The sequence below is a fragment of the Abramis brama genome (assembly GCF_963993115.1).
Source record: "Abramis brama genome assembly, chromosome: 22".
In the NCBI taxonomy this organism is placed as follows: Eukaryota; Metazoa; Chordata; class Actinopteri; order Cypriniformes; family Leuciscidae; genus Abramis; species Abramis brama.
The window spans coordinates 30,160,289-30,181,137 of record NC_139984.1 but is presented as its reverse complement, the minus strand read 5'-3'; the positions used below and the strand labels follow the sequence as shown (position 1 = coordinate 30,181,137).

Sequence of the window (20,849 nt, the reverse complement as noted above, 5' to 3'; positions counted from 1 at the left end):
CATTCTTTGTATTTTCTTTTATCCTTCTTGTTAGAGTAGAGTCCCGCCCCCTCCTGTAAGCCCCGCCTCCTTCACCTCCTGCCAGCCAATGGCCTTCCCCCCGTTGCCACGACGACCTGAGTGATGTAGTTTTGGTAGCCGAGTCTTCTTTCCTGTGTGTAATGATGACAAAAGCTTTCCCGAGGCAGAGCTGGGAGATAACACACTTATCTCAGACCTCTCTGCTCTCATCCGCTCCCTGTGGCGCTGTTCCTCGCCCCAGACACTTTATTCCTCCGCTAATAATGTTCACTTTTCTCCCGGTGGCCTCGAGTCGACATCCTCGCAGTGCTGACCGGGCGTTTCTTCTCTCCGTCTGGTGATTAATGCGTCTCCTTCGTTCACCCGACGCATTAGAATGCATGTGTTGGTTAAGAGATGATGGTTAAACTCATTTGTATTCAGCGGCGATGAAGGCCAAGGCCAAATTAAACGGTTTCATCAAGGCCGTCTGATTATATGATGTGAGTGTTTGTGCAAGGTGGTGTTTAAATATAGATTTTTAACCTGATGAAGGACTACTCTTATAAACGTGTTGTTTTAGAAGACGTTAAATTATTATTATTTTTTTTTTTTGGTAAAGTAAAACCTCCTCAAGCACTCTTACAGTGGTTTTGAAGTGTGTTGATGTTTAAACAACGTAGAAGAGTGTAATCTGCCCTAATAATAAGTAAAATCTCAATAAAAGTCAGATTGTGATGTGATTTATTATTCCCTGCTAACAGTTACATGCATACACACACTCAACTCAGTTTCTCTTGTAATTCTGTGCTGATTTGCTTTTTTTTTGTATTGTCATTCTGTTTTTGTTTCTTCTTTCGTTATTTTCTCTTTCTTGGTTTTTTAGTGTCGCCCGTTTGTTTGCTAGTTATATATTTCGATCTCGTTTGCTCTCCTTTTTTTTTTTTTTTTTCAGTTCACTTTCGTTTGCTCACATTAATTGTGTTTTGCAGTGAAAGAACTAACAAACAAAAAGCTGGAAAAAAAAACATACACTCACCTAAAGGATTATTAGGAACACCATACTAATACTGTGTTTGACCCCCTTTCGCCTTCAGAACTGCCTTAATTCTACGTGGCATTGATTCAACAAGGTGCTGAAAGCATTCTTTAGAAATGTTGGCCTATATTGATAGGATAGCATCTTGCAGTTGATGGAGATTTGTGGGATGCACATCCAGGGCACGAAGCTCCCGTTTCACCACATCCCAAAGATGCTCTATTGGGTTGAGATCTGGTGACTGTGGGGGCCATTTTAGTACAGTGAACTCATTGTCATGTTCAAGAAACCAATTTGAAATGATTCAAGCTTTGTGACATGGTGCATTATCCTGCTGGAAGTAGCCATCAGAGGATGGGTACATGGTGGTCATAAAGGGATGGACATGGTCAGAAACAATGCTCAGGTAGGCCGTGGCATTTAAACGATGCCCAATTGGCACTAAGGGGCCTAAAGTGTGCCAAGAAAACATCCCCCACACCATTACACCACCACCACCAGCCTGCACAGTGGTAACAAGGCATGATGGATCCATGTTCTCATTCTGTTTACGCCAAATTCTGACTCTACCATCTGAATGTCTCAACAGAAATCGAGACTCATCAGACCAGGCAACATTTTTACAGTCTTCAACTGTCCAATTTTGGTGAGCTTGTGCAAATTGTAGCCTCTTTTTCCTATTTGTAGTGGAGATGAGTGGTACCCGGTGGGGTCTTCTGCTGTTGTAGCCCATCCGCCTCTAGGTTGTGCGTGTTGTGGCTTCACAAATGCTTTGCTGCATACCTCGGTTGTAACGAGTGGTTATTTCAGTCAAAGTTGCTCTTCTATCAGCTTGAATCAGTCGGCCCATTCTCCTCTGACCTCTAGCATCAACAAGGAATTTTCGCCCACAGGACTGCCGCATACTGGATGTTTTTCCCTTTTCACACCATTCTTTGTAAACCCTAGAAATGGTTGTGCGTGAAAATCCCAGTAACTGAGCAGATTGTGAAATACTCAGACCGGCCCGTCTGGCACCAACAACCATGCCACGCTCAAAATTGCTTAAATCACCTTTCTTTCCCATTCTGACATTCAGTTTGGAGTTCAGGAGATTGTCTTGACCAGGACCACACCCCTAAATGCATTGAAGCAACTGCCATGTGATTGGTTGATTAGATAATTGCATTAATGAGAAATTGAACAGGTGTTCCTAATAATCCTTTAGGTGAGTGTATATTGTTCCATCACATGCATGAACAAACTCAACTCAAATTTTCGCATTTTCGCTTGTTTGTTTGTTTGTTCTCTTTTTTGTTTGCTGTTTTTTCTTTAGTTATTTCATTCTTATTTTTTTGAGGGTTGGCTATGTTTGTTATTCATTATTTTGTTTGATAGTTTTATCTTTCACTTTTGTTCGCTCTTTTTGTTTTCATCCATTTGTTTTTTGCAGCGAAAGAACTAACAAAAAAAAAGAACATGAACAATTTACATTAGGCTTTCGTTTGTTAACATTGTAAACATGAACTAACAATGACCAATAGTTATACAGCATTTATGAGTCTTAGTTAACGTTACCTTTAATATTTACTAATAATCAAAAGTTGTATCTGTTAACAATCATGTTCATTTTAATTATTCTGAGATGGGCTTTAAAGCAATAATTCACCCAAAAACTAAAATTAGAATTTTTTTTCTCTGAATATATATATATATATATATATATATATATATATATATATATATATATATATTTATATTTATTATTATTATTATTATTATTATATTTTATTTATTTATTTATTTATTTATTTATTTATTTATTTTTTGTCCATACAATGAAAGTCAGTGGGGTCCAATGTTGTTGTTGTTGACTTCAAAATAAATATATTTTTTGGTGTTCATCAGAAGAAAGTCATGCAGGTTAACTTTGGAATAAGTAAATGATGACAGAATGATCATATTTGAGAGAACAATCCCTTTAGCATGTTGACGTTTCTTTCTTTTAGATGTGATATTTCTTGTGTGATCGACTCAGTCTTACTGTAAATTTAGCTTGTTGTTCCTTCTTGGAGGGAAACATGCCATCACATCTGAGTCTTGTTGCGTGTCGCTTCGCTCAGTTCTAATGATTCTTCATTGGTGTGTCTTTATAGGCGACAGCAGCGTGCAAAGACTTTCATGCACTTCACTCACGGTCATTAAAGCTTTTAGTGCAGCCTCGTATTTTCCATTTGCAGTAGTTATCTAAGGCAGTCACTGACTCGCTCGCCAATTTTTGTGTAATTTCTCCTTTTATCTCTAAGTAAATTACAACTTTTGACTCTGTGTTGATACTTACTATAAAATGGATTAAAAAAACAAGCAGTAAGACAAAAATAAGACATGTGTACCGTATATTTTTGTTAGGGATGCACAATATATATCGGCCACCATATCGGTATCGGCCGATAAATGCTCGTTTTCAATGTTATCATTATTGACCCTATAGGAAAATTTGTCCAAAGCCGGTAAATAATGTGTTATTTCCTTCAGCTGAGATGCTTCAGATGCGACTGTTCGCCATGATGGTTTTAAATTACTTGAAATATGATTGGAATCACTTAAAAAGAAAGAAAATACTGTAAAGTACAACATAAGTCTGTCATATCGGCTACATACAATTATAATGAGAACATCATATTTGTGTGCTTGGGACCTGGATTTTAATACTTTTGTTTTTGTAATCAGGCTCTCAAAAATTATATAAAAACTTGGATTTAGATTTATCGGCCAATATATTGGTTATCGGCTTTCAAATATAAAGAGTTATCGGTATCTACCAAAATGTTCATATTGGTGCATCCCTAATTAAAATCAGTGAAGCTGTCTTCTACTTAAAGCACCTGTACTTAATAACTGGTAGATCTTCCATGTCTTCTGTCACTGATATACACTACACATTACCATTCATTATGATTTTTTTTTTTTTTAAAGAAATTAATACTTTTGTTCAGCATTAAATTGATCAAAAGTGACAGTAAAGACATTTTTATAATGTTACAAAAGATTTCTATTTCAAAAACACTCTGTTCTTTTTTATATTCATAAAAACAAAATACTGAACACAATTTATAAAGGTTTCCACAAAAATATGAAGCAGCACAACTGATTTTAACATTGATAATAATCATAAATGTTTCTTGAGCAGCAAATCATCATATTAGAATGATTTCTGAAGGATCATGTGACACTGAAGACTGGAGTAATGATGCTGAAAAATTTAGCTTTTATCACAGGAATAAATTACATTTTACTGTATATTCAGCTGTTTTAAATTGTAATAATATGTCACAATTTTTACTGTATTTGATCAAATAAATGCAGCCTCAAGCCCTATTCGGACAGGACTAGTTTGACATGTAGAGGAGGGGTAAAGTAATAATCACCAGAGCTTCTCTGTGATTTTAGTCCCGTCCGAATGTGCATCTCAGTGATCATGACGGATGTCAGTAAAGATTACAGAGACTTTTACCTTCAGTAAAAAGGTCCTGAAAAATGACCTCAGGTGATACTAATCCCGTGCGAATAGAGCCACTGTAAATATGTACATAAATATTTTGTAACTTCCTGTTTAAAAGTAGTTTTCCGCGTTTTTTCAAGTATGGAGACGCTTGATAAAGCATCAGTTGCGTTCTAGACGCTGGAACGAGTCTGTGGCAAAACTCAAGTGTTTCACACACACCATCAGATCAGAGAGAAGATCGACAGCACTTGTTAGAGGCACGAAACATCTTTTAGTGTTAGATAAGAGCCTATTACCAACACAATCAAATCTGAAGTTAATTAATACATCGCTCGACCGGACATAACTGTTTTATATATAAATATAGGTTATATGTGTTTGCGCACGTGATATCAGGAAGCAGCGTAACACACACATGACGACAGGAGTGACGGCGGTGTGTAAATCGAGTTACTCTCACACTTCTGCTAGTTTTACTGAGATTTCTGATCCCGTGAGAATTGGCCATTAATATTACAGACGTCCTGTGGTAAAATGACATCACTCCATCTACCCTGGTAAAGATAATCCCGTCCGAATAGAGCTTTAGTGAGCAGAAGAGACTTCTTTCAAAAACACACACACTCACAACAATCATACCGACCCCAAATGTTAGTGTATAAAAGCAACTCAAGTGAACACTTCTCCCTTCTCGAGTCAACTTTACTGTCGTTTCTGCTCCACTTTTGATCATAAGCGAAAGACGGCTACGAGAGGAGAACGAGGACGTGTAATCTCTAACAGTTTCATGTTCTCAGTCTAGAAAAGCACATTGGCCTTTCACGGGTGTCACCTCCCACTCATTGCTCTGTGTTTTTCCCTTCTTTAGTGTGAGCGGATGACAGGAGTGTGTTTAAATGAGGACACTAACGCCTTGTTTTCTTCTCCCAGAGCATGTGTGTTCCATCATCGCCTCCATGCTGAGGAACCTCAAAGGCCAGCAGAGAAGTCGTCTCCTCAGCAAGTTCACAGAGAACGACTGTGAGAAGGTAAAAATAAGAGCGCTGACGGTACGCCTTTATTATCTCCTGCTTCTATATCCGGCAGACAGCGCTTGAGGAGAGATGGCGGCAGATGGGCTTAATGCTGCCGTAAAGATTATACACGCTGAGCTACTTCAAGATTAAAGTCCAATTCATTTAGAAACAAAACAGAACCGTCTTGGCTATACATGTCGGTTATTATGTTCGTTTATTGGCTATTATGAAAAAATAAGATTTCATTAGGTAACTACTTTCGTTAACATGAACTGAGAATGAAAAATACTGCAGCATTTATTAATCATAATGTTTATTTAAACATTTACTAATGCATTTTTAAGGTAAAAAATTGTATCTGTTAACATTAGTTAATGCACTGTGAACTAACATGAACATTTTTATTAGTCTATTAACACTATTATTATTATTTTTGATTTGTTGGTTTGTTCACCAACATTGTTGTTTTCATTTATTCTTCTATTTTCTTTCATTTGGGTTTTTTTATTTGCTGCAATTTTGTTTTGTTTGCTCTTGTTGGTTGATTTTTGTTCATTCTTTCTTTTTCCTCTTTGTCCTTTTGTTTGTTCATTTGTTTATTCATTATTTTATTAATTCTTTCAGTCTGTCATTTTTTTTCATGTTGTTTTTCACCCATTTTCGTTTATTCTTTTGTTTGCTCTTGTTGATTTTTAAAAAAAATTTTATTCTTTCTCTTTTTTGTTTGTTAATTTGTTTTTCATTCTTTTATTAAATCTTTATTTATTTTTTTGGTTGGTTCACCCTTTTGCGTTGATTTTTTTTGTTCTTTATTTTCTTGTGTTTTGTTAGTTTGTTCAACCGTTTTAATTTATTCTTTAGTTTTTTTCCATTTGTTATGTATTTGCTTGTTTTGCTTTGTTGGTTTGTTCACCTGTTTTTGTTTATTCTTTGTTTTTTCATCTTTTCTTGATTTCCTTCTGTTTTGTTTTGTTGGTTTGATTTTTGTTCACTCTTGTTGATTGGTTTTGCTCGTACTTTCTCTTCTTTTTATCGTTTTATCAGCACTTTTAAGTTCTTTTGTTTCCTTTTGTTGTGTTATCATGCTGTTTTGTTCGCAGGTTTTTTTTTTCATTTTGGCTTTCATTTACCTTGTTTTGCCTATTAATTATGTCAGTCTATCATTTATTTCTTATTTGGTTTGTTCACCTTTTCTGGTTTGTTTGTTTTTCCATTCATTGGTCTTTTATTTCCATCAGTTTGTCTCTTTTCTCTTGTTTTGTTCGCTTTCTCTCGTTTTCTCGTTGTTTCGGTCCGCCGTGCCTCAGTGTAATGTTTGATGCGTGTGTTGTTCGGACTCTCTCCGCTGTGTTCATCATGTGTTATACGTCTCCTTTAGCCTCTGCGGGGGGTGTCCATACATCACCTGGACGAACACGTGTGCTGTTATCGCTCAGCAGTCACTACACTTAAAATAACCCTCACAGTCCTGCTGGGCCCCGTTTCATCTCTCTGACAGGAGCAGTGCATTATTGGTAGTTTCACGAGCTCAAAGATTTCGGCCATATGGGCATCATGCCTCAGTTCTGTTTTCTGTCTTCAGATTGTCACAGTAATCGCTAGAAAGAGGATGACGAATGTCTTTTTTTGTTTTTAAACAACACCGCGCCATTCTTCTTGTGCTGGATTCGCCGCAGTTAAATATGAATATCATTTACATAACGTGAATCTGGGTCCCGAAGCACATCTCCTCTTGCCGTTGATGGTGTGTTCGTGTGGCGTTTCGGTGCATTTGTAACGTATGCTCACCCTCGCTCTCTTTCTGCAGGTTGACAGACTCATGGAGCTGCATTTTAAGTACCTGGAAGCCGTTCAGCTCGCAGACAAGAGGATCGAAGGAGAGAAGCACGTAAGATTCACACACACACACACACACTCATGCTTGATTGGCAGTATCTCCTCTGCGAGGGCAGATCTGTGTGTGAAGATAAGAGCAGACCTACCAGAATCAAACGAGTGCAGGTCGACACGCTTCTCTGTTGGTCCGCTCGCCTTTAAAACCGAACGCTGTTAAACTTTTACACCGAGCAGTGATTGAGCACACATTCCCATCAGCCCTAGAGTCTGTGAAGTCGTAACTCAACAAACACCCAAACAAAAGCCTCATCATTGGGTTGGCCTTGCTCCATTTAAAATGCTACATCAGAAACAGCTTGTGTTGGCGTTAAGACAAATACTTCAGATATGTTCTCAGAACTGAAGACCATGATGCTGCATGTTTGTTTGTGGGCAGATAATGCACTAATGGCGCTTTTCCATTACCAGTACCGGCTCGACTCGACTCGCATCCTGTTTTTTATTCAGGATACTGCGTCTGGCGCGTGCAATGATGACGCAGTGAATAGTGACGATTCTCTCTGACCAATCAGCAGTCTGCCGTGATTTCACGTCACATTTTAGTATCGCCTCAGCTCGCTTAGAACCTCGCCGGAGGTGGTACGAAAAAAAGTACCTGGAAGCAGGTACAGGTACAACTTTTACACAGTGGAAAACCAAACAGAGCCGAGTCGAGTCGAGTCGAGCCGAGCCGAGCCGAGGCGAGCTGGTACTGTGTAGTGGAAAAGCGCCATACCAGTCATAATTCGGCCCTCAAGTCAATGGAAATGCGAGAACCGGCATCATTTTGTGGATCCTGGATTAATATAATGTTACCTTGCAATACTTCCATTATTTATTTTTCTTCAACTTCTTAATAATAATAATAAATTGTTTTTTATTCATTAATATGCAGTAGTCATGTATGCATTAATATGACTACTGCATTTAAAAAAAATATTTTTTATTTATCATATGTACATACGCTGATGAGCCAAAACATTATGGCCAGTCACAGGTAAAGCGAATATCGTTGATCATAAACAAGGCCACATATTAAAGTCTCTTTGTTGTCAATAATTGTATCCCTTAAAACTCATCTTTGATCACCAAAATGACATATTTAAATGTTTTTTCCTTGAGAAAAAAATTCTTCATGCCTTAAAATAGCTTGAATGTAACATTTAATATACGCGGTTCTATGAATATGCAAATGAGCCCCGCCTCCACTCACTCACTCAGCTCAGAGATCCACTGGTTGACGATCACACGTTGATCTGATTGGTTACAAGGTAGTTTGTGACGTCAGAAACACCAGCGATTTCAAAGCGTGTTTTTGAGACTGTCTTTGGTTCACTGCAGTTTTAAGCAGAAAATACTCAGCAATGCTGTCGACTTATGAATTTACACATGGTTTGTCTTAAAGCATATTAAAAACACCACATAGACACATAAACAACATTAACAACACACAAAAGCTTGATTTTTCACCACAGAGCGGCTTTAAAGTCTGGTTAGATGGTGAGCAAACAATCAGTTCTCGTAATCAACATGTTGAATGCAGGAGGAATGGACAGGAATTAAGATCTGAGTGACTTTGTAAAGGGCCACATTTTTATGGCAAGGCGACTGGTCAGAGACTCTCTGAAACTGCAAGGCTTGTGTGTCAGTGGTGAGAATTTACTAACACTTTCTGAAGAGGGCCAAACACAAACCGTCCAAGGCTCATCGATGTACAAGGGCAATGAAAGCAATCCCATCTGGTCTGAGGCAACAGAAGGTTTGCTGTGGCACAAGATACACAAAATCGTAATGATGGAGGAAATGTGTCACAACTGCTGTGTTTGGAGCTGGAGACCAGTCAGAGTGAATATGATGACCCCTGTCCACTGTCGAAAACATCTACAATAACAAGCGTTGCAATTGGACCTTGGAGCAGAAGGAGGTCGTCTGGTCCAATGAGTCTCGTTTGCTTTTACAGTCAAACCACAATTTATTCAGACACCTTCAACATTTCTCACATTATCACAGTTTAGTCGCTGTAGTTTAGAAGATCAAAATCAAGTCAGTTGATATTTCACTGGTTTTGTCCGTCCTTCTGTTAGACTGTCTCACTGATGAATTATGATGAATATCTGTCAGCTGTTAAATTTAACTACACAATTACATAATACCAGTTTAGCTCAAACAATCACCAAGCAATGCTTCATTTGTTCAGTCTGTGTGTAAAAAGAGCATTAGTTATTAAAGAGAAAAACACTTCAGCAAAACATGATCAGCTCAAAGTGTCTGAAGAATTTTTGGTCCCAAATTTGTATAAATGTTACTGGTAGTCACTGAATGAAGAAGTTTTGGGTATAATATGTCACAATTTACTTTATTTTGCTCTCACTTACATAAATGAACTATGGAGTCCTGCACTAGCTAGTAAAAAATAATATCTGGTGTCTGAATAATTTTTTGGTTTGACTGGACATCACGTGTACGTGTGCGGCGTTTACCTGGGCTAGTGATGCACAAGGATCACTGTTGGATGATGATGGGAATGTGATGCTCTGGTGAAACCCAGTATCCGGTCACTCATGTGGACGTCAATTTGACAATAAACATTGGCTGTGTTTACACTTGCCATTAACATGCGATCAAGCAGATCGGATTATAAGCCAATCAGGACACTGTGCGTTTACACCTGTCCACATCAAGTGGCTTCTGTGTCTGGAGAACAGATCGGATCTCGCATTCCCGCATGTTAGGCTGGTGCTCATAGTGCTTATGGTTATTGTTAAAGCCAAAGTTTATGCAAAATGCTGAAACTAACCATGCTTAATCTTCTAGATTTTGAGTGGTTTTTTTTTTTTTTTTTTTTTTAAGTTACGATGTAACAATTAGTTTGTGATGTTTGTTGCATACATTTGCATAAATCCAAATATGATGATATTGCATATAATTTTAAAATAATATATTATGATTAATAAATTAATAATACAGTATTATCATTATTATTATTAAGATGAAAATGTAATAATATTAGTAATTTATTTATATTATCAACAGGTTATTAATATAATTATTAGGTTAATTAATAATTATCAACAGGTTTTTTTTTTTAAGTTGGCATTTAATGTGGTCATAGGTGTGTGTGTGTGAAGGCTTTTTTCAGCCAGTGTTAATTAAAGTGGAGATGATTAAAGGCAGATGTTAATTGATGATAATTGGCAGGTTGGGGTGATTAATCCACATTGTGTAACTGACATGCGTGTTGTGTTAGTAGGTTAGTGTGTGTGTGTGTGTGTGTGTGTGTGTGCGCATCTGGTGATTATACTGTGTGCGCGCATTTGTGTGATTACACTGTGTGTGTGTGATTGTAATGTGTGTGAGTAATTATACTGTGTGTGTGTGCACACACACGTGTGTTTGTGTGATTATACTGTGTGTGTGTGTGATTATACGGTTTGTGTGTGTTCGTGTGTATGCGTTGTGTGTATGTGTGCTGGAGGTTTTGGCATGTGTGTGTGTGGAGGAGGATGTGATCTGGGCGCTGATCAGGACTCCTGCGGCTCGTGTCTCATCCATCCTAATGTGTGTTTAAGACAGGCGTTCTGTTTTCAGGGTTGCTTCAGGTTGGGCTTTCTAAACATGCTTGAGAGATATCTTGAATTAAAAAAAAATATATATATATATCTTAAAAATATACCCCCCCCCCCCCCAAACTAAGAGAAATTTTCATTTTGACCAACTAGTCGTTGTTTCAGAGCAGATTAAGTCTGTAAAATGCACTAAAAATTTAGGAAAATATACAGTAATCCAAGTGTACTTTCAGTGCGTTTTTAACAAAGACATGATCATCATCATCATCAGACCCTTTAGGGACGTACTAATTTGTAAATCTAGTATAAACATAAAGTAATTAAATGTTGTTGGTTTTTTTAATGTAAAAATGCAGAAAGTTTTGTGAGATGGGTAGGTTTAGGGGTCGGGTTAATGTGTGTGTGTGTGTGTGTGTGTGTGTGTGTGAGAGATGGGGTAGGGTTAGGGGTCGGGTTAATGTGTGTGTGTGTGTGTGTGTGAGATGGGTAGGTTTAGGGGTCGGGTTTGTGTGTGTGTGTGTGTGTGTGTGTGAGAGATGGGTAGGTTTAGGGGTCGGGTTAGTGTGTGTGTGTGTGTGAGATGGGTAGGTTTAGGGGTCGGGTTAGTGTGTGTGTGTGTGTGTGTGTGTGTGTGTGTGTGTGTGTGTGTGTGTGTGTGAGAGAGATGGGGTAGGGTTAGGGGTCGGGTTAATGTGTGTGTGTGTGTGTGTGTGTGTGAGATGGGTAGGTTTAGGGGTCGGGTTTGTGTGTGTGTGTGTGTGAGAGATGGGTAGGTTTAGGGGTCGGGTTAGTGTGTGTGTGTGTGTGTGAGATGGGTAGGTTTAGGGGTCGGGTTAGTGTGTGTGTGATGGGTAGGTTTAGGACTCTGGTGTGTGTGTGTGTGTGAGATGGGTAGGTTTAGGGGTCGGGTTAGTGTGTGTGTGTGATGGGTAGGTTTAGGAGTCTGGTTAGTGTGTGTGTGAGATGGGTAGGTTTAGGGGTCGGGTTAGTGTGTGTGAGTGATGGGTAGGTTTAGGGGTCGGGTTAGTGTGTGTGTGATGGGTAGGTTTAGGACTCTGGTGTGTGTGTGTGTGTGAGATGGGTAGGTTTAGGGGTCGGGTTAGTGTGTGTGTGTGATGGGTAGGTTTAGGAGTCTGGTGTGTGTGTGCGTGAGATGGGTAGGTTTAGGGGTCGGGTTAGTGTGTGTGTGAGATGGGTAGGTTTAGGGGTCGGGTTAGTGTGTGTGTGAGTGATGGGTAGGTTTAGGGGTCGGGTTAGTGTGTGTGTGTGAGTGATGGGTAGGTTTAGGGGTCGGGTTAGTGTGTGTGAGATGGGTAGGTTTAGGGGTCGGGTTAGTGTGTGTGTGAGTGATGGGTAGGTTTAGGGGTCGGGTTAGTGTGTGTGTGTGAGTGATGGGTAGGTTTAGGGGTCGGGTTAGTGTGTGTGTGATGGGTAGGTTTAGGAGTCTGGTTAGTGTGTGTGTGAGATGGGTAGGTTTAGGGGTCGGGTTAGTGTGTGTGTGTGATGGGTAGGTTTAGGAGTCTGGTTAGTGTGTGTGAGATGGGTAGGTTTAGGGGTCGGGTTAGTGTGTGTGTGTGTGAGTGATGGGTAGGTTTAGGGGTCGGGTTAGTGTGTGTGTGATGGGTAGGTTTAGGAGTCTGGTTAGTGTGTGTGTGAGATGGGTAGGTTTAGGGGTCGGGTTAGTGTGTGTGTGTGAGTGATGGGTAGGTTTAGGGGTCGGGTTAGTGTGTGTGTGTGATGGGTAGGTTTAGGAGTCTGGTTAGTGTGTGTGAGATGGGTAGGTTTAGGGGTCGGGTTAGTGTGTGTGTGAGTGATGGGTAGGTTTAGGGGTCGGGTTAGTGTGTGTGAGATGGGTAGGTTTAGGAGTCTGGTTAGTGTGTGTGTGAGATGGGTAGGTTTAGGGGTCGGATAGTGTGAGGGGACAGAATATACAGTTTGTACAGTATAAAAACATTATGCCTATGGAGAGTCCCCATTTAAGTAAACATGAGTGCATGTGAATGTTTGAGTGTGTGGTGGGTGTGTGTGTGTGTGAGTGTTTGTGTATGTTTGAGTGCGTGTGAGAGTGAGTGTGTGTTGTGGCGCAATCATTTTTCGCTTAGCTCTAGTTTCAGGTCTTTGTACAGGTGTGTCAATTTAAAACCGTCTTGTGTGTTTGTGTGAGTTTGAGTGTGTGTGAGTGCACGTTTTTCCATCCACCTTATCTGCCTCTCCTCTGCGTGTTCTTCAGCCGATAAATCGTGTCTCAGAGGCAGTGACAGGAATACGAGTGTGGAAATGTCTGCTCTTGTTTCGCTCCCGTCGACTGAATGCACCAGCACTCCCTCCAGATGGATCCGCGCTCCCAGCTTTCTCCGAGTGCTATAAAACTATATCACCCATAGCAGAGCCCTTGTTTAAGAACGCCTCGGAGTGCTGTCAGCCAACCCGTCTCGCCTCCTTTTACTACCTAATGACAGCTACAAATTCTCTCCGAATTGCATTTCCTAAACACAGACCCCCATAAAATCCCCTCTCCGCGTTCGGCCTGCGATCTCGTTTTACCGCAGCACTCTTTGGGAAATCTCGAAAGGATCCTCGGAGGAAGCGTTTGGCAGAGTGTGCTGGGATTAATTTGGTGTCGGCGTGTCCCGTGAGACTCAATCACAGGTCCCGGCGCTGCTTTGTTCTGCCTGTCATATTAACACCTGTGCCAGCCTGCAGTTCTCCAACATGAAGTGACTAAAAATCACTCCGTTTCCCGGAGGTGATGCCGCTTGTTATTTGCACTGATGTAATTGACTTGCCGAAGGCTTCACCTCTGTAACGAGACTCGAGTAAGGAATGCGAAAGATCAAACTGTTCTGACATCCAAGTGATGATGAACATATTTTTTGCACACACTTTAAATCAGCCTGAAAGTATGAACTAAAATCAACATGTTCCTGGTCTTATTTTGCTCAATTCATTGGTTCACATTATTTTAAATAAAATGAATGTTTGCCTTTTTTGATCTTTCATTAAAATGTGATTAACTTGACCAATGTTCTGATAATTTACTCACCCCCACGTCATCCAAGATGTTCATGCGTTTCTTTCTTCAGTTGAAAAGAAATTGTTTTTTTTGAGGAAAACATTCCAGGATTTTTCTCCATATAGTGACTTCAATGGGGTCCAAATGTGAGTTTCAGTGCAGCTTCAAAGGCTCTACACGATCCCAGCCGAGGAATAAGAGTCTTATCTAGCCAAACATCGATCATTTTCTAAAAAAAAAAAAACATTTATATACTTTTTAACCACAAATTCTCATCTTGCACTAGCTCTGCTCATTACGTAATCACGCTGAAAGGTCATGCGTGTTCCGGTTAAAAAAATGTAGGGAAGGGAGATAAACTCAAAATTGTCTGACATCGTTTTACCTTTTATTTATTTTATTTGTAAATGGCGTTTGACTTAGTCTTTGCACGTTCTCTTTGTAAACACTAGGTCGGTACTTACGCCTACATCACGCTTGACCTTTCAATGTGATTACGTAATGTGTGGCGCATCACAGCTAGTGCAAGATGAGCATTTGTGGTTAAAAAGGATACAAATGGTTTTTTTTATAAAATGTCGATGGTTTGTCTAGATAAGACTCTTATTCCTCGGCTGGGATCGTGTCGAGACTTCGAAGCTGCACTGAAACTGACATTTGGACCTTCAACCCTTTGGACCCCATTGAAGTCACTATATGGAGAAAAATCACAAATAATGATCGGTTTGAAAAGGAAACCCCTCCACTGAGCTGCTCTAAAAGAGGAACTTGGCTTTCATCCTCATGTCCGGCTCAAAAATCCTATCCTTAATGGATAAAATCACATCCTGTTCTTAGAATTGCACTGAAAGCATCTATATTTCTTGCAGAACGTCTGAATGGTGTTGGCCGATCTAGTTCTCTCAGAAAGCCTCTCTCGACGATCTGAGCCTGTTTTCAGCAACCCGTGACCACTGTGCACTTCAGTTCTCGCCAGCGTGCTGTTTCTGCAGCGTTCCCGGTGTTTACAAGCCTCTCTGTTCATGTGCTTGCCAGTGTTTTATGCTGGAAAAGATTTGAATCCCCTGGAGAGAGGCCAGTGTCAATCGCCGCAATTACGCCATTCAACAAATGCCAAATGTCTTTGTCCCTTTAGATTCGGCTGCAGGTGCTGAAAAGCAGAAATCAGCCTTTTAAACTGATCTGAGATCAGCTCCAGCATCATTACCCAGAACCTTTTCTAACAGGAGGAGAACATGCATGGAGCTGCATGGCAATATACATCACTGCATGTGATTTTATTGCAAATCAATATGCATTTATTTATTATGAGTCTACTGGTCATCATTTTCCTCTATCAGGGCTGCACGATATTGGAGAAAACTGATATTGTGATATTTTGTTTTTCTGCAATATGAAAGGATACAGGAATTTTCAACGGATGAATAGAATAGCTAAATTTGGAAACAATCGTTCTAGAGTGAGTAGGATGATTTATTTTTGGGGGAAGAGCATCTACATAATAAATAAAAAAAATATTTTATTCTGAGTATGTTTTTTTTTTTGTGCCAAATCCTTGTAAAAGTTTAATGATTTGGGAAAAACTTTGAGTGTTCACGCTTGGGTTTGCTTTTTCCAAGAAGCAACTCTCAAACCTCTTTCAGAAACCATAAAGTTGAACGTATTTAAGAAAACAACAACTTTCCACTTGAGTTTTCATCGGCCGCATTCCCAGTTTTTTCACCTTTTCATTGACTATAAAATAACAACAATATTTTATTGTGAATCATGTTAAATAAAAAATATAAACCACCTTCAAGATATATTCTAATAATACTATTTCTTCATTTTCTACTGGTAAGCCATCAAGCATTTATTTTGACAGGTTGCAAGCAAATAAATATATGCGCTGCTGTGATTTAATTATTATTATTATTATTATTATTAAATAAAAAATTAAACCAAAGAAATATATTGTAATAATACTATTGTTCTGTAATATAAAAAATTGAGTAATAAAAATACTACTAATATTTACGTCTTAATTTATTCTTTTTAAAAAAAAAAATTCTTAATATATTATTTTATGTTAAACCATCAAACTTTTTATTTGCTGCCAATAAAAATATGTGCTGCCAGTTTCAGAATGCACTGTTGTTCATTTACACGCATGCAGTCTGAAACCGCTTCACTCTGAAACCAGTGGCGCATGTATTTATTTAATTAAATCACAGCCTGCATGATTTGACAATTGCACTAATAACACAATATCAATTAATTTTCATATATTGTGCAGCCGTAACCTCTGTTTGTGCTGCTCAGGATATGGTGCGGCGTGGCGAGATCATCGATGACGTGATGGACGACGAGTTTTACCTGCGCAGGCTCGACGCTGGACTCTTCGTTCTTCAGCTCATCTGTTATATCATGGTGGAGATGTGCAGTGCTGGCGTTCCTCAGGTGCGTCACACACACAACCCTCGCCACACAGGCATCGTTTCAGGTGTAATTAAAGCTGAACGTGTTTAATTCTGCGTGTCTTCTCTTCCAGTTACAGCAGAGAGTCCATCAGATCCTCAATCTCAGGGGAGGGTCCGTCAAAATAGTTCGTCATATAATGAGAGGTAAGATTATACATTATATTGTGGGCTTTTCAAATGCATATATCAACATCTAAAGAGAAATTATATTTTAATGACCATGACTATGATTTTTTTTGCACTGTGATATAAATGTGCTTATTTCTGAGATCCGTGCAAAATCTCATTTTACGTAAGCTTGCTTATTTAAAGTCCCCATGAAATCAAAATTTGTTTAACGTGCTCCAAAACAATGACAAAATTCACATTTAGAAGATATAAGCGTTCAAAGCGTACAGTCTCTGACTTATTCCCATATGGATCAATGATTTTGATGACATCACTCTGCACTTCAGTCTCTCATCAGATTTTTTGTCCAATCAAATGCACTCTAGAATCTGAAGCTCCGCCCCCTACACTATAAATAGACGCTGAAGCTACACCGCACACTGTGGCTAACGAGCCTTCATCAGGGTGTGGGTAGCAAACAGGGTGTGAGTCCTTTTAAACAACAATTAGTTAGTCATGTGACAATCACCTGGTTACGTAATATACAGTAGTCAATATTTCAAGTGGATCAAAAAAGTTCATCAAAGTTGTCCTAAGAGAAGAATGGGTATTGTTCAAAATGAATGTATAACTTTGAAAGGTTTTGATCCACTTCAAATGTTGACTTCTGTAGAATAGTCACAATAGAGAAGACATTGCTAGAAAAATAGAGAAGACATGGCTCATCAAAACATAATTAAACCCAACATATGTTCCAAAAAAAAAAAAGATATCATATAACAATGCACTAAAGTGTAAAAAATCAGAATCAACAATGTATTCCAATAACATAATTCTACAAAAAAAAAAAAATATATATATATGTGTGTATATATATATGTATATATGTGTGTATATGTGTGTGTATATATATGTATATATGTGTGTATATGTGTGTGTATATATATATATATATATATATATATATATATATATATATATATATATATGAAGAGTTGCCATCTGAAGTGTGCCATCTGAAATGTTCTTCTAGAATGATCATTTTTATGAAGCTCGTATATTTAAGTTCAGTAATTTCACTTAAATGGCAATTAATATGTAATTTGCATTGCCATTTAAGTGAAATTATTGAACTTAAATATACGAGCTTCATAAAAATGATCATTCTAGAAGAACATTTCAGATGGCACTTCATATATATGTATGTATATGTGTGTGTATTTATATATATATATATATATATATATATATATATATATATATATATAAGTACAAGTACAACATTACATAAGATATCAATGAAATGACTGATTTATCACTTTGGTCATTGTATTAGGCCTTGCAAACCTTTAGCACTCAGTGTTTTCAGATTCGGTTCACTAGTCCGCTCTCTGTAGAAGCGTAACAGTATCAGGTGGATTGTGTGAAGCCGGTGAAGAACACACTTCCGCAGGCGATCAGCACATTCCCTGTTGCTAAAGCAAAAGGTTTGCTGTGCGCTGCAGTGCTCCTCGCTAGCGGCGTATTTCACTCGCACTTCCATCCATTCTCTCTCTCTCTCTCTCTCTCTCTCTCTCTCTCTCTCTCTCTCGAGCGATATTACTTGTTCGGCTTCGCCCACTCTTCAGCCCACAGCACCTTGATTAAGTCTTGACAGATTTCTCTCTCTCCCTCTCCCTCCCTCTTTTTTAACCACTACTCTTTCATACTTCATCCAGTATTTCTCTCGGAAAGAACCCAATTCTTCTTTGATTTTGTTTTTATTAAAGTTTAGCGAACATTGTGTCTGGAGGTAATTTTGTGATGTCGTGTTTCATCCGAATGATGAGGACTGAATATATTTGTGATATAAAAAATTAGCAGCAATGCATTTTTTATTTCGCCATTAAGTTTCCTGATCCTTACTTAGTGGTAGAAGTAGTTGGAAAGTCTGATTTAAATTTGCATTAATCGGTTCTGAAATCATTTCAGTTAATTGATTTGAATCTCTGGTTGAACGATTCACTCGTTATCACTCTAAAATACACTTGCCATGTCATTTCTATGTATTATAATGTGTTAGAAACACACACACACACACACATATGCATATTTGAGATATTTTCCCCCTAATTAGATTTTTTATTTATTTACATTTTTAGAAAATGTTCCTATGCTAATTGAAATGATAGTTTTACATGCGTATAAATTAAACTGACAGTAGCTTATTGAATCATCGAGTCATTCATTCAAATGATTCATTCAAGAATGAAGCAAGTGACTGTCTTTTATGAATGAGTCATTGAATCATCGACTCACCCGATTCGTTCAAAAACGCTGAATCATTCAGTAAAGAAAAAAACTACAGAGTCAGAAACAGATCTTTGTTTGGAACTATTTCTGTTGGTGAAATTGAGCAAAAACAGTCAATATTTTGGGTCTAAAATTTCACATCTATGCATTTATATTTGGCCTTTACATTTCCCGATCCTTTCCCCGAGTGTTAAGATGGAGCGTGTCAATTAATTGATTTGAATCTCTGGTTCAAAGATTCACTCATCAGTCTAAAACACAATTGCCATGTATTTTTCATGTATTAAATTGTAAAAAACACATACATATGACTTTTGTTTAAGAAGGGTTTCTTTATCTACTGCTTATTGGAAAGCACAAGACCTTTCTTTGTGCTCTTGTTAAATTGTGCACTTCCTCCTCGGCGTGAACATTAATGATTCATCAGAGAGAGCACGTTCCCACCTGAACTCTGCTTTAGCCGGTGACGGAGATGAAAACTGCTGGCAGTAATGGTCAAGAGCGCACCCTCCCTGTTCAAAGGCACAAGCGTAGCTCTTAGAAAGCTGCTATTAATGTGAGCTAATGGTGTCTCTGCTAGAAGTGGTACATGCGAGTCGTTTAACTAAATCTTCATCCCCATTTAACTGTCCGTTCACTGCAGATTCTCCAAAACTCTGCTGTGTTTTACAAGCAACGTATTTTAATCCAAATGTATTGAAATTGGACATGCGTAATATTTTGGTGAATATATGTAGTGGTCATATTCAGGTTTTTTTTTTGGTGTATGTCTGATTAGGATGATGATATAATTTATTATTATTTTTTTTTTTACAAATGTAACTTTAAAGGTGTGGTATAATGCACTTTTCACAAGATGTAAAATAAGTCTCTGATGTCCTGAGTGTGTGTGTGAAGTTTTAGCTCAAAATACCCCACAGATATTTTTAAAGCATGTTAAAGTTGTCACTTTTTGAGGGTGAGCAAAAACGCACCATTTTGTGTCTGTCCCTTTAAATGCAAATGAGCTGCTGCTCCCGGCACAGGGGGCGGAGCTTCAACAGCTTGCACTCACACAGACATGCACTGAACATTTCAAAAACTTTTAGCCTTTTATGTTCAAACCGGAGTCAGAAAGATGGAGAGACTCAAGAAGAAGTGACAACATGTAGAAGCAACAGGACATTTCTGAATGGTTAGTTGATGAGTTTATGTAGCTTATGTGTAGTTATCTTCTAGTCATTGATTAGCATATTCTTCATGATAATCTATAAATCGTGTTCAGGGGCGGGGTTTATGTAAATTCTAGGGTTGGTGATGTCACTAACCCGGGAGGAATGTGGTGTAGTCTCTACCAGCCGTTTGTTGTAGTCCTTAAAAAGTGATTTCTGTAAAAGCAAATATCTCCCTTTGCTTTAAACTTTGAGCGTCGTAACTTTGCAGATGTTGTTTATGCTCAAACAGCAACATTACACACTAACTAAAGTTAGAAAAGTGAAATCATATTCAACCACTCCTTTAAAGTTTGATTTAGAACGGTATTTTTTTTACAATTGATTTATATTTTACAGACAAACATATTTTCAAAGTGGTCAAATGTATTTGTCTGATTTGGACAATCAATCTATGAAACTTTTCGAAAGCTCTTAGTTTTCCATCTTCACTGCTGGAAATTTAAACCGTTTGATGCTTTAGATTTTTTCCCCCAGTACACCTGATTGAAATCTCAAACCCACTGGAAGCCTTTGTTGGCATTTGTCACGGTTTGTGGTGTCCTTCAGACTCGTGACGGGTTTAATCCGAGCCGCAGGTCTGGAACAGTCTCAGCTGCTGGAGGAGTGTGTGTGAGTGTGTGTGTGAGCGTGTCCCAGCAGCTGGTGTGGGCGATCTCTGCTGAGAAATTGAAGATTTCACCTGCCCTCTGTAGCAGCTGTGCCCGTGTCAGAGCCGTGCCCGTGTCCTGGGCAGCGCGCCCGCAGGTCTCTCAGTTCTGCAAATGTGCTTACACCGTATTAAAG

General features: G+C 38.6%; 2 protein-coding genes across 2 annotated transcripts in view; both read left to right on the top strand.

Annotated features, from left to right (window-relative positions):
• LOC311072984 (uncharacterized protein) overlaps positions 1-20,849 on the top strand; it is a 1,552,487-nt gene that overhangs the window by 1,422,535 nt on the left and 109,103 nt on the right. The gene's annotated exons all lie outside the window — the stretch shown is intronic.
• Positions 1-20,849, top strand: part of ctnnbl1 (catenin, beta like 1) — a 54,511-nt gene that overhangs the window by 28,397 nt on the left and 5,265 nt on the right. Inside the window, exons 12-15 of the mRNA XM_084098313.1 lie at positions 5,454-5,551; positions 7,347-7,427; positions 16,295-16,432; positions 16,524-16,596. Coding sequence (XP_083954439.1) covers positions 5,454-5,551; positions 7,347-7,427; positions 16,295-16,432; positions 16,524-16,596 — 390 coding nt within the window. The remainder of the gene's footprint in view (positions 1-5,453; positions 5,552-7,346; positions 7,428-16,294; positions 16,433-16,523; positions 16,597-20,849) is intronic.